Below are 14,855 nucleotides of genomic sequence, written 5' to 3'. Positions count from 1 at the left end.
TGGCCTCTTGTTGATTATATATATATATAAAGAGGTGGAGATCAAACCGAGCGATAAAGGGGGAAATGTGATCATATGGCCGAAGGTGATGTATGAGCGGGAAGTCTTTAAACAACTTAGAGACACCCAGTGCTATGTTGAGCTGAGTAGAGATCCCACTACTCAGTTTAAGGAGGAGCTTGAGAGTTTACTCCGAGCTGCCGTCCTGGATGGGGTAATTACTCAGCACAACATGGATGCTCTGGTGACAAAGTGTCCAGTCGTACCCACCTTCTATATATTGCCTAAAATACACAAAAACCTCTCCCACCCCCCGGGCAGACCCATAGTATCTGGCATAGGGGTGTTGAGCGAGCCCATATGTAGATTTATTGACCTCTTCCTGCAATTGTCTGTTGAAACATTACCATCCTTTTTAAGGGACACCATGGATGTATTGTCTAAATTGGAGAACATCACGGTCGATGAAGGCGTTCTCCTCGCGACCTGTGATGTAGAATCTCTCTACACATGCATCCATCATAAAGACGGTTTAAAAGCAGCTAAGTTTTACCTATCCATGCAAAATCTTACAGGTGACCTGATTGAGCTGATCATTAACTTACTTAACTTTATATTGTCCCATAACTATTTCATCTTTAAAAACAGATATTACTTGCAGAAAAGAGGCACTGCAATGGGCGCGACCTGTGCACCCTCCTATGCCAATCTCTTCTTGGGCTGGTGGGAGAGAGAGGTGGTGTTTACTGATGAGAACTATGTATATACACAGCATGTCTTGTTGTGGTTGAGGTACATCGATGACGTGCTTGTCCTCTGGCGAGGTAATACCGGTGGATTTAATGCGTTTATCGATGCCCTCAACCACAACGATTTAAACATTAGACTGACATCTCAGTCGAGTCCAAAGAAAATTGAGTTTCTAGACTTGACAATCAGTATTGGCGAGGGTGGAGTGCTGTGTACTGACATTTTTCGGAAACACACCGCTACAAACTCAATCTTGCACGCCAAAAGTTTTCATCCCCACCACCAAGTGAAAGGGATCCCCACAAGCGAGTTTCTCAGACTGAAGAGAAATGTCTCATCAAATCATGATTTTGACTTACGATCAAGGGAAATGAAATCAAGATTTTTAGAAAGAGGCTATAGCAAGACCATGGTAGAGAGAGGGTACCGCAATAGCCTGAGCAAAACCCGCACTTCCCTTTTACAACCTAAGTCAAAAACAAAAGACAAAAAAGCTATTCGCTTTGTAGGGTCTTACAATAAGCAATTGCCACTACTACGCGGGGCGTTACAGCGACATTGGGGGGTGTTAATGACAGATCCTGACCTGGTACAAGCCCTGGGCAAACAAGTCACTATGACGAGCCGCCGGGCACCCAATTTTAAAGATACGTTGGTCAACAGTCATTACATCCCACATGTTGATAAAACTTTTTTTGTCTGTTACCCCACGCATAGGATTTACCAAATGCTCTAAATGCTCAGCCTGCAAACATATGGAAAACAGACTAACATTCACAAATAGTCAAAAGACCCATGTCTACACAATTCGCTCCTCGCTCAATTGTAAATCTAAAGGGGTGATCTATTGTATATTATGCCCCTGTGATTTACCATATGTAGGCATGACCACACGAGAAGTCAGATTTCGGGTCTTGGAACATGTCAGGAACATCAAAAATGCGCAAAGGGACCTTGATAACTTTAAAAAAATCACAAGTGTCGCCAGGCATTTTTTGAACAAACACGCGGCGGACACCACGTTGCTAAGGGCCTTTGCGCTTGACAAAGTCTCCCTCGGCATACGTGGAGGCGACCTGGAAAAAACTCTCCTAAAAAAAGAGACCAGGTGGATCACACAAATCAATTCAATGATTCCGAAAGGTCTGAATGACTATATTGGCTATGCCATGTTCCTGTAACACACAACTGCTCTAACCTTGTCTGTTTATAGTTAAATAATCTATTTTTAATGTGATGAGTGCACTTACTACATGTACTTTGTCTAACCTTCTAGATACTGCATGCCATTGCGAGGCTCAAGTTAGAGATTTTCCTGACCATAAGCCATATCAACCATGGAACTTGGAATACTTCATCCCAATCTTCCATGCCTGTGGGGGGAAAAAAAGCCTATACATGATCCACTATTGAACAATTGAAAACATCCACGGACTAATACAACAGTGAGACATTATAAATCATCAGCAATCATGTGAAAGGAATTTACCTCCATGTGTTCACCGTAACTACAGATGCCAAAACATTTCAATTTTGGACTTAACTGGATTATACACACCTGGCACATTCCTGGACTAATGGGGATATAAAGTTGGATACTATGGATACAATTACTATTCACTGGACTCTGTCATATCATGATTACATTAATACATGTTGTACATGTTTTTCAATTGTCTTTTGTATTGCACAATGTTGGATGTGTCATGTTATCTGGCACAAGTACTGAGGGTATATAGCTCATTGTGATTTAACAATATGCACTCAATATGCCTCCGTTCCATTAGGGTGCGCTGCTGCAGCTCCCATACATGGGTCTTTCTCTGTGGCACTTTATAGATTCGTTTTGAATCATGCATGCTGCTCATTTAACAACTAGTGAACATTATTCACAACAATCCCCTCAATAGCCTGTACATATGTGATTATGGGCAATCATCACTGCCACTCTAGGTATTTTGGTGAGCGCTACCAAGCAGGATCGCATGGATCTATAGACACATTCAGCGCGCATGCGCGGTGTGCGGTCCAAGCTGACACGCACTAATAAAGTGTCGTGACGCTCTGTATATCATTATATTAGGCGTAAATACTGGGACACTACATTCTGCACATGCGCAGTAGATATACAGGCAGGACCTAATACCTACAAGCCGCGCATGCGCACATTATTCGAGCTGACATCATGCGTGCCAGTCTGACACGCAGACACGGCACATTAGCAATAATACATCTAAACACCTGCAGCTGCTGCCACCCTCATCCGTTTTTGGCGCGAAAAACAACCCTACATAAACAGCTTACAGCTTGAGTTCCCTCACCACTCCTAGTCAAAGTCTCTGGAAGAAACGCGTCGGAGTGGGGGTGCTTGGCAGGACCCCTGACCCATGGCTCACGTAACTATGCTACCCAGCACTTATGCAAATTATTTTTCTGGACTGTGATTTTTTCATTCATTTTTTCATTAGGGACACTGACACAACAATACAAGGTTATACAATAGGCGTTCATTAGGTATTTTCCTATATATGCTATTCACTAACTCTATTGTACTACACATCTAGGGATTTCATTCCAACTCACTACCTTTCCTACACATGATTTACGCTGTAGGTATTGGTTATACTATTGTATGCTCATGCAGATGTGTGATGCTTTGAGACTGTCATTTACACTTTGATCAGTCTACTGTTTGGTGTGTAGTGTGCATCATCTTTAGCGTTGTATAGGTGCCTTTGAACCCAATAACCCACTGTGATTTAATTTGACTCACCCTAGTGTTGTTTGAGTCACTATCCTATGTATGTTTAGGGTTGACAATGTGTGTCGTTCCCTAGAGCTGCTTATCAGTGTTTCAGGGTAACATACGTGACAGGGGTCCATGCCTCTTTTTTAAGTGTTTTTAATCATGTACTGTTTATTCATCCCTTTTTGCATTGTGTCAAATAAATAAACTAATTAATCTTTTGCATACCAGAGTGCTCTCATACGGGGTCTTTTTTGTTCTCCCTTCATTCACATAATTTACAACCCGTGAGCACCGCCAAACCTTATTCATGTAAATTCAATAAGATATTTTCTTTGGCTTATGGTGGCATAAATTCTGTACTAGTAGATGCGAGGTTTTCTTTCCCCACCCCTCCCCCCGTTTTTTCCCCCGTTATTTGAATATATATATATATATATATATATATATATATATATATATATATATATATATATATATATATATATATATATATCATAGTTAATTCAGCCTATGGTCATTTTCCCTCTTGTGGAGATATTGATATCTCATGGACTACTAGTCTATATATTATATTCCACAGAGTGTGCTATATATAGGATATTTTCAGGTCCAACTTTTGAGACCTATCTTGTAAATCGATATCAGTATATTACTATTGCACCCTGTTAATTAATATCTGAGTATTAGGTTGAGCGGTAGGGTAATCACAATTGTTTATTATGCAGGAAGTAGAGAGGTAGAAAGTTATATTATAAAGCTTTTATGGAACAGGGATGACACACCCTTTGTATGTATGCAATTCTAGATTAATGGCAATGTTCTACAGTTTAAAATAATACGTAAAAGTACAAAAAATGAGAGATCGAGATCGCAAAGAATAACACTGGGCTTGTGCCCAGACCAACAATACACTGAGAAATAGAAAACTTAATTACCAAATGCCAAACCCAAGGTGTGTTTGCCAATTCTATGATTCTGTTTATACCAATTAAGGTTACTGTATTAACATGCAAAATATATTTGTTATCCTCTTATGGAGATAGAGGCAGTGCTACAACCCATGGTTTGTGGAAGAGTTTGGTGCTATCCTCTCATGGAGATAGAGGCAGTGCTAATACTTAATGCTGAACATCAGGGAGAGGTGGTGTCCTGTCATGGAATGTTGGTTATAGAATTTGGATTGGCCCACTGGGCTTGTCTGGTATTATTCTGGGACAGATAGACAGACAGACTTTTGTGTGCTGGCAAGGTCCTCTTAATTTATCAGAATGTGAAAGAAATGATGTGCCTATTTTCACCCACAAGTGCCTTGGTGTTGTGTGTAGGGGGAGAACATGGGTGGGGGGGTAATTTTTGTTTTTTGGTATAAACAGAATCTTAGAATTGGCAAACACACCTTGGTTTTGGCATTTGGTAATTAAGTTTTCTATTTCTCTATGTATTTATTTGAGATGTTTTTTGTTTACAGCAAATACATTTTATGAAAGTCATTAAAGCATGGGTCACAGAAGTACATTGGTCTTCCTTTTATTAACAAAGTATAATAACCCAAAATAACCCCTAATATACAGTAAATGAGTCTTGCAAAGCATGCGTATTGACTGTATAGTTTACAAAATAACAGGTTTTACCTTCTTCATTTTTCATTTCTGCTTTCAAGAGCTTTAATCCTACACAGGCACTGAGCAGCCGATCTGTCCCATCCACACTGGTACCCAAGCGATTAGCGATGGCTGCTGCAGACAAGGCTAGATCTGACTCATGCAACACATCAAAAACTCCCAGTTCACATGCTGCAAACATGGTCTACAAGAGAAAAGAATCACTTTAAGTAATATTTTCTTTCATATCTAGCACTCTCGATAAACTGAGCATTGTACATATAGACCTATATACTAAAGTAATTTTGGAGTTAGTAAAGTGTTTGATGATGTATTTTACAATTTTTTGGAAAACAGTTACTTCAAGAAATGTCTTAGGTGCTGATCTTTAGAAGACAGAAAGTTATGCCACCTTAAACTTGGTAAAGTTATTTTTTACATTTATTATAGGGAGGACAAGGATTTCAGAGAGAGCTTTATGTTACCCAACCTCAGTGTATTTGATGCTAAAAAAAGAACATAGAATTGAATTTGGCAAATGTGCACCACCTTTTACAGTCGCCAAATTCCAAACTTTAGTACCAGGGGAGGTCTCTTGGCATTAAGCTCAACCTGTATGTATAGACAGAGGCTTCCATTCTACAAAGATCAAAGCAGTTGTGATTTGTTTCTGAAAATATGGTTGAGTAATTCCTCTTGTTTAAAATAGTCCCCCTCCTCCTCCCCTCAGTCTAATTTTAGATAATATATAGTCAGAGCATCTGAGAGTGCCAGAGCCGGACAAGTGTCCTGGGCTTGGTGGCTGCGGGGGGCCATTGTTGGAAGTTGGTCCCAGCTGCCAGTAACTTCGTTGTCGCCAGGCCCCAGCTCTCCCCAGCTGCAGACCTTCCTCACTAAGGCTGAGTCCCCAGTCTTCACTGTGGCACGCGCGCCTGGCGGGGGGGCGGCGCATGCACAGCACTACACCGCGATCTGCGGTCTTAGGGGAGAGCGAGGTAGAGGTGGATGATGGATAGCACTGCAAAGAAATCCAGCTCCCAGCGTGACCGGAAAGGTAGGAAAAAAGTGCACACTCCAATGTAGCAATAGGTCTGGTTTATTGCAGGCTAGGCAACAGGAACAGGACAACACGAACGCACCTACGCGTTTCGTGCACAGAGCACTTTATCAAGGTGACAAGATAGTATAAATGCTGCCTTATTTATACTTACCTGAATTGTCCATCGCACTATTGGGTGTGACGTCATCAGCTGGCGTCTGCATAGAGTCGCGGTGACGCAACGTACACAGCCATAGGCTGGGCAAGTCAGGTGGTATACTGGACTTAACTTTTTTCTTTTTTTCTAAAACAAACTTTATTTAAAACGTACACATAAACAACATACACAATAGTATATAAATACACAATTTTAAAACGCAATTAATCTTGCTTATGCAGCAATTTGCCTGAGTGAAGCAACCATAGAAAGAAGAAATAACCTTCCACTATGAGATAATCTATAATTAATATGTATTTATGATTACTTATATACAGTGATAGTAGTAACCATCAATTTTGTTATTTCAAGCGCCAGTACAGCATACACTCAGGCAAAGGTAAATACCTTGTAGTTCAAAGCAGAACACATTAAAGTTCAAAGGAGAACACATTATTAATGTGGAAGAAATATGCAAATGATGATAAATAGATAATTAAGAGTTTACTAAACTGGTGATAGTTACTCATAATTAATGCAATAGGTACATGAATAATTGCATATCTTTAAAGCATACAAAAAATGACCCAAAATGATAACATCATAAGATGTTGACATATATAACATTGGAAACAATTGGCAAATAAGGAAGAGCAAGAACAGTGATTGGGAAAGCAAACGTAATATATGCATAAATAAATATATGTAAATATAAAGAAAAATAAATAATATTTTATTATTTATTTAAATGAAAAATAAAAAAATGATGAAAAAAAATACAAAAAACATTTATTTTAGTTTTAATTTGATAAATATTATTTATAAAATTTAAATGATAATACAGAAAAACCATTACAGAAAATGACTTATATCCCAATCAATGTTCATGCCAAGGGGTTCTCTAGTTCTAAGTGTAAAAATTCAATAGGATTCTCGTTTATCTAATAGCTTAGTTCTATCTCCACCCCTTGGGGATAAGGGGTTTTGTTCAATACCCTGAAATCTAAAGAGATTCTCACTACCGTAGGGACAATTAGAAAAATGTTTTGGTACCGGATGATTTTGATCTTTAATACGAATTAATCTCAGGTGCTCTAAAATTCTAATCTTTAAATGTCTAATCGTCCTACCGACGTATTGACGTCCACAACCGCATTTTAGCAAATAAACAATGTAAGTAGAATTACAGTTAATAAAAGTTTGTACATTGTAGGTCATTCTTGTGACAGTTGATGTAAACATATTGCTTTGGTTCATATGTATACATACTTTACAATTAGTGCATGTATATGTTCCCTTAGGTTATGTGGATTTCACCTCATCTCCAGTTCTAAAGGGACTGGGTGACAGTGTATTGGCCAATATTTTTGCACGTTTGAATATAACATTAGGGCCTGTAGACACATATGGTTTTAACACTGGATCTAAGGACAGAATATTCCAATGTTTTTTTAGGATGGTTTTGATTGACTGTGCCTGTCTGCTGAAAGGCGTAATAAAGGAAGGACTGTCATCGGATCTTAATCTCTTAAATGATTTTTCTCTAAGTAAGGTATTTCTATCCATAACTGAGACCTCCCTCACTGATGTATCTAAATCCTCTTGTTTGTAACCTCTCTGTAAAAACCGACTATACAGATCATTAGACTTTAGTTTGAATTCCTCATCACTAGAACAATTGCAGCGTGCTCTAATAAATTGGCTTTTAGGTATTCCCCTGAACATGGCATGAGGATGACAGCTGCTCGCCCGTAAAAAAGTATTACGGGAATTAGGTTTACGATAAAGTGTGGTCTGTATAGAAAGTGCTGTATCAATGTATAAACACAAATCTAAATAATACATGTGTTGAAAGGGATAAGAATAAGTGAAAGAGAGATTAAACTCATTAAGATTAAGTGCAGAAATAAACTCCAGAAGTGTAGTGATGTCTCGCTCCCAAATAAACAGAAGATCATCAATATAGCGCCTGTAAAAAAGAATGTGCTCCCTATATTTGTTCATTTCTCCAAACACGTGGAATGACTCCCACCACCCCATAAAGAGGTTGGCGTATGAAGGGGCAAAACTTGTGCCCATGGCCGTTCCACGTGTTTGGAGATAATGAACCCCATTAAAAAGAAAAAAATTGTGGGTTAGTAAAAAGTGAATAGCATCTAAAAGAAAAATAACTTGTGCAGGTGCTAAATCAGACCATTTTCTCAATTGGCTCCCGCGTGTGGTTCTCTACTTACCTCAGTGCATCGCTTCTTTGTTTGGCTAGATCCAGTATACCACCTGACTTGCCCAGCCTATGGCTGTGTACATCGCGTCACCACGACTCTATGCAGATGCCGGCAGATGAAGTCACACCCGATAGTGTGATGGACAATTCAGGTAAGTATAAATAGGCAGCATTTATACTATCTTGTCACCTTGATAAAGTGCTCTGTGCACGAAACGCGTAGGTGCGTTCGTGTTGTCCTGTTCCTGTTGCCTAGCCTGCAATATACCAGACCTATTGCTACATTGGAGTGTGCGCTTTTTTCCTACCTTTCTGGTCACGCTGGGAGCTGGATTTCCTTGGCAGTGCTATCCATCATCCACCTCTACCTAGCTGTACCTACCTTTGGATGCACTGCACGCCCCTGATGTCTGGAACGTCCGTGCAAGCATACAGGTAAAGGGCCGATGTGCCCTGTCATATATATATATGCACATCTGTGCTAACTTATTTCCGGATTTGCTTATTTGGTTGGGTGTTTATTGTGTTTAAGCTGTGGTGGTCAAGTGGACTCCACTAGACACTTATCCCTTCCTATTGCATATTACTCAATCCTCCAGGACATTCCATTGTCATCTTGATTATCATTATATGTTATGGATGGAATTCTCTCTGATTATTGATGTATCACATCTCTTCTACTTTGTCTGAGGGGAGAGGGAAGGTTTGCGATGGGAGGGGGCATGGCTGTGGGTTTGCGGGGGCGTGGCCATGACATCTCGCGGCTGGTTCGCCCTTATTGGCTGAACCACCGGCGGGGGCGTGGCCACGCCTCCATCGCAGATGTTAATTTCAAATTCCCCTGCCTCCCTGAAAACCTGTCGCGCACCGCTGGGGAAAGGTGCGCGACAAGGTAGGGACTGGGACCGGCCGGACTGGGGGGGGCGGGGCTTGATAGCAAAGCGCACGCCGAGCCATGCACTGTGGCAGCGACTGGGACCACAGCCTAACACTTTCCCACTCTGAGCCTCTGACGCGGGCCTGCGCCGGCGCTCTCTGATGTCGAAACGCATCGGAAGAAAGCTGGGACCAGCTTCGGGTGCGTACAGGCATGATAAAATAGACTGGACACGCACCGGCTTCATATTGAGGGTGGCCTTCTGCTGTGGAGAGCTGGGGCCTGGTGGCAATGAGAGTACCGGCAGCTGGGCCAAGAAGTCAACTGCTTTATCTGGCCCGCCGGACCACGGCTCCCCCCTGCTGCTGGTCTCCCTCACTGTCCCACGCAGTTCCTCTCTCCGACATTGGCATGCGCACCGGCATGGGAGAAAAGCCCGGCAGGACAGTGAGGGAGGGAGCAAGGCCCACACACAGCGTGGGAGAGAGGGAAGCCCAGCAAGAGGCCTACAGAAGCTGAGGGAGAGCCGGGACGGCAGAGGCTTGAGACCATCCCCAAGGTAGGTAAGTTTATTTGGGGGATGGAATGTATGTATTTTGGGACGGGGGTTGTATGTATTTGGGGCTGGGATGTTTTTTTTAGATATATTTGCAGGTGGGTGGTTTTCAATATGTTTGTATGTATTGAAGGGTGTTTTTTGTATGTGTTTGGGGGTGAGGGTGTGTTTTGTATGTATTTGGGGGATGAGGTTTTGTTTGTTTGTTTGTATGTATTTGGCGGGTGGGGTGTTTTTTAATATATATTTGGGGGATGTATTTTTTTAATGTATTTGAGGGATGAAGTGGTTTTTTGTATGTATTTGATTTGTGTTTTTTTAATGTATTTGGGGGTTGGGAGGGGTTGTATGTTTCTGGTGTGTGGGAAGTTTTTTGTATGTATATTGTGGGAAGGAATGTGTGTGTGGGGGCTGGGAATGATTGAGCGAGCAGGATTGAGTGAGATTGAGGTAATTGATGGAGGGATGGGGGAGACTGAGAGGAGGGAGGGGATGTAAGAGAGGGAGTCATGGGTGGGAGTGAGTGAGGAAAAGAGTGGGTAAGAGTGAGACGGAGGGCAGAGAAATACATGGGAAGAGGGGGGTGGGTCGCAAGATGTGAAATGGAGTGGCTTCCAAGACTACCGACATGAGGGGCCCCTGTCATAACTCTAGTTCTGGGCCCGGGAAATCTGTCTCCGGCCCTGTATATTGTAGCATCATTTCTGATTCTGTTGAAACTAACAATGACAGATTTCACAAGCTTTTTACCTGTCAAACTAAATTGTTTAAAGCCATCCAATTAGATCAAAATGTTGCAAGTAACAGTGGTTCATGATAACATATACGCGTGTGTATGTATTAACAGTAATTTATAATATCATCTGCATAGAATAATCCTAGTTTAGGGAGAGGTTTATTTCTTACCTTAGAGATAAAAAAGCCATCCATATATTCAAGGATTTGCTTTGGATAGTCGAGATCTTCTGAAGAGTTCATATTCTTGTGGTTTACAACAGTTCTGCTGTTCTTTTTCTGTGTAAGCTGTTTTATACCTAGAGATGTATAGGCGTACAATGATTAACTCAGCATATCAGCCAGTTGCAAACTTAACCCGGCCTGTTTTGTATTTGTATACGCATATGGTATGTGCTGATCACGTCAGAGTTTAGCACATGTTCCTCGTGCATTAAATGTGGCAACATAACTAATGCTTTGATCTTTTGGCCCAATGTACCATGCAACAAAACAATTAACCCATACAGGATAGGGATAGAAAGGACGAACATTTTACATTTGTGGCACTTCTGACCAATGCTTCCAATTTAAAATGGCATTATTGTGCCACAACAATAATGAAAACATTGAAAACACAGTGGCACATAAAATGTTAGAGGGAGGGCCAATGTATGGTTGCAAACATTCTGCATATTTCATCTCGGAACTCTGAACAATACTGCAGAACACCAGACACTGTTCAATTAGTTTTTGATATGAAACGCCTACATTGATACAGTATTGTAACTTCTTCATTACCAAGGTCAATTCACAATGGACCACTATGGTATTTTTTAAACACCTGCAAGTCAACACATTACTGAAGCACATGTACAGTATTGTAGTGTACACATTAGAATTCATTACAATTCATGAATATCTGCCACCTGGCGGATACACGAAGAATTGCATCCAATTAAATCCGAACCATTTTCATTAAAAAGACTAAGCGCGGGTGACGGCCGGCATGAATGCGGCATGAATATGGCATGAATGGGGCATGAACGCGGTCAAGCGCGTGGCATTCTGAAAAAGTCACCGGAAAATAACTTAGTGGAAGTGTTAAAATTAAAGCGGCCGCGGCTGTATTTTCAGTTGGTTACTAGATTGCAGGGCCGACGAGGGGGGAAGTTGGTACAAATGTCCAGGCCCAGTGGTCCAGAAGGGGGCTCGACTACATATACATTTGCTGCGCTCTTGGGCCTATCGGGCCTGATAGGAAAGCACTTTGCCATGGCGGCCGCCTCATTGCTGTGGCCCTCCTCTTTCTGAAACGCAGCGTCAAATGACGCCGTGGATGTTGCGTTACCATGGGAACATGGTGCTATATTTGAGAAGGAGGGCGGCAGCAAGGAGACGGCTAAGAGCGGGAAAAAAAGAGCTTCTGGTGGGCCCAAATTTTTTTTCCACGGGGTTCTGAACCCGCACTTGGCGGCCCTGCTAGTGCTGCAGTTAAGTTTCTCTGGCTATATGCTCAAAAGGAAGTAGAAGAACATCAATGTTTTCTTTAGGATCCCTTTTACTTCTGATTTATGTTGACGGGTTAAGAGTAAGGCTGAGATTATACCAAGTGCTGCAAGGCGTCAGCGCTATTCTGTGACGTCATCCAGCGCTGCCGCCGAGCTGTAGCAAAAAAAAAAACAATTCTCAATCTCTTTCCCAGCCTAGCATTACGGCGCTCCGCGACCATCGCTTGCGGTATAAACAGTTTGATTGGTTCTAAGGTAATTGTTGTGGCGCCACATTTCTGGGTATAATTTCAGCCTTATGCTTCTCTACGACACAGCTTTCGTAACAGAGGACTAAAGTTGAAAACAGAAACGGCTGCTGTTGCTCTTCATATTGTTACAGCTGCTGTTTGTATTGCAGTGTCAGTAATTGTTGCTGTATTTCTGACAACGTATGTAAAAGTTGCCCCATCTTCCTTGCCCTACCCCAAGTTACATTAGGAGCAGAGGTTGTTGTTCCCTAATTGCAATATTTATTGATGGCACAGGGTGGGCTGTATCTTTAAGTAGAAATTCCCTGCAGGATAAACCAGGAGATGGTCTTTTAATGATGGAAACAACAGTAAGCAAATACCTCTGCTTATTAATGCTGTGTATCTCTGATGGAAGAAAGAGACATGTAATCAGGATTGTCTCTTTGTAGCCTCTCACAAAAGGTGAGCTAGACTGCCAGAACCAGCCACCTGCAAGAACCAGAGTGGATCACCTGCTATCGCAAAATGAAAGATGCATGAAGCGTCATTACCTACTCTAGCTATCAGGCAAAATGTACATATTCATCATAATAGGGAAATCTGTAAACATATGGAATTCGTCATAACTTTATCCCCAGTACCAGTTAAGCACCATCTGCCATTGTAAGCCTCTTATCTTACAAGTGTTAATGGAAGAAAAGACTCGTGCTTACACTAAGATATAATAGAGAGAAGTAAAACACATTTCACCAAGGAAATAGAAATTGCTCGCTCTACCTGTATTGTGCTCACCCAGAATATTTAAGCTTCCTAGCAAGCTTAGTTACTGCACAAGAAAACTCAAGTGAAATGGGGAAGAGGAAAACAATATATCCTTTAGATAGGGGCACTCCTAGATATACCTATATTTTATCTGGCTTACTAAAAATATGCGTCCAAGCTAATGTATCCCTTTTGCACCGTTAAAACATATTACTTGGGACAAGCAAAGATTTGACTGGTTGGTAATGGGTTAAGTTTTCATAGTCACCAATACCTGGATGTATAGGGTATTGATAAGATCACATTTTAATTAAAATGTATTTTAATACATCAAATAATTATTGCTATGCATAAACAAAGTAAAATAAAGTGATGTGTCATGCCAAATCATGAGACATATATTGTTTTGTGTTTGCTACATACATTACTTGGCTTGTTGGGTATTGTGGGTAGCGTACTTTTGTCAAAAAGCAGGCAGTGGTAACTCACACCACTTTAGGCCGCGCTTATAGTGCCGGCGACAGCGACGCAATGTTGCGTCAAAACAAATGGATTGACGCCGTCGTGCGCGCTCATAGTAAGCACGACGGCTTGGTCACGATCGCTGAAAGTAATTTCAATTTGATTTTTCCAGCAACCGCAGTGTGCCGTCAGTGTCGCTTTGCTGTCACCGTCACTATAAGCGTGGCCTTTCTCTGCGGCAGAGACATGCACCTCACAAATTTGTTACAAACTGAGCTGATTAAGAGCAACCTACAACTATGTCTATAGAAACGTAAACAAGACAGAGCAAAGGAGCTAATCAAAGATGCAGATTCACTATGTATCTTGTGAATACTAGAAAACTAGCTTTTTTTGCGATCCCGATGTTGCAAGTGATTCCTTCCTGCAAATAAACTCACCTGTTTTACCAGCAAATCCTATCTGGATCCCACGCCAACGAAGTCGGGTTTACAGGTTCTCAGAGGTGCAGTGAGTACTCAACGGCTTTGCATCACAAGCATACACTGCTCATATTTCATTGTCTGCGAAGTTCTTGTGCTTTTTATCTGCCTCAGCAGGAGTGATTTATGACTGTTTGCGGAGGAGGTAGTGGTTTCAGGCCATCCTGAATTCATACCAGACTGCCAAGACTTTCTACCAAATCTCTACCCTCCCTTCCAGCAGTGTTTGTTGCTTAAACCTCATTATTTTCTGGATTACTGGACTGTGTACATTTAGTCATTGGATTACAGAAGTTACACTGTTAACAGCACAACAAACATTCATAATCACTTTGCACCTGGATTGCATTCCCTATTACTCTATTTTAATTCTACTCATTGACTTTTTGTTATTGCATTGATTCTGCTTCAGCTTTGTAGCACTAATTCGAGACTCTTGTTTCGTGACTTTTGGATTTAATGATATGTAAAGAATCAGTGTGTGCTACCTGGGAAGTAATGGATATAGAATCTGGTGTACTGAAGATCAAAGAAATCCCTTAATGGTGCACTACAGGTGTACACAGGTAGTGCACCATTAAGGGATTTCTTTGATCTTCAGTACACCAGAGTACTCCCTTCTATATGACTTAAGAATCTACCTTGTTTTATTAATTTTCATTTTGTATGAAACTTGGTATGTTTAATGTCTGCTGACTTGAATAGTATAGGATCATGACTTTGGATCAAAAGGTTAGT

General features: G+C 41.2%; 1 protein-coding gene across 1 annotated transcript in view; it reads right to left on the bottom strand.

The window, feature by feature from the left end:
- Positions 1–14,253, bottom strand: part of LOC142491682 (acetylserotonin O-methyltransferase-like) — a 65,471-nt gene extending 51,218 nt beyond the window's left edge. The window contains exons 1-3 of the mRNA XM_075594599.1: positions 14,076–14,253; positions 10,860–10,987; positions 5,131–5,305 (exon numbers count right to left, since the gene is read on the bottom strand). Coding sequence (XP_075450714.1) covers positions 5,131–5,305; positions 10,860–10,931 — 247 coding nt within the window. The 5' untranslated portion in view covers positions 10,932–10,987; positions 14,076–14,253. The remainder of the gene's footprint in view (positions 1–5,130; positions 5,306–10,859; positions 10,988–14,075) is intronic.
- Between the last annotated feature and the right edge of the window lie 602 nt (positions 14,254–14,855).

Source organism: Ascaphus truei, chromosome 3 (assembly GCF_040206685.1).
Source record: "Ascaphus truei isolate aAscTru1 chromosome 3, aAscTru1.hap1, whole genome shotgun sequence".
In the NCBI taxonomy this organism is placed as follows: domain Eukaryota; kingdom Metazoa; phylum Chordata; class Amphibia; order Anura; family Ascaphidae; genus Ascaphus; species Ascaphus truei.
The sequence above is the reverse complement of the archived record's forward strand: the minus strand, read 5'-3'. Positions and strand labels throughout refer to the sequence as shown.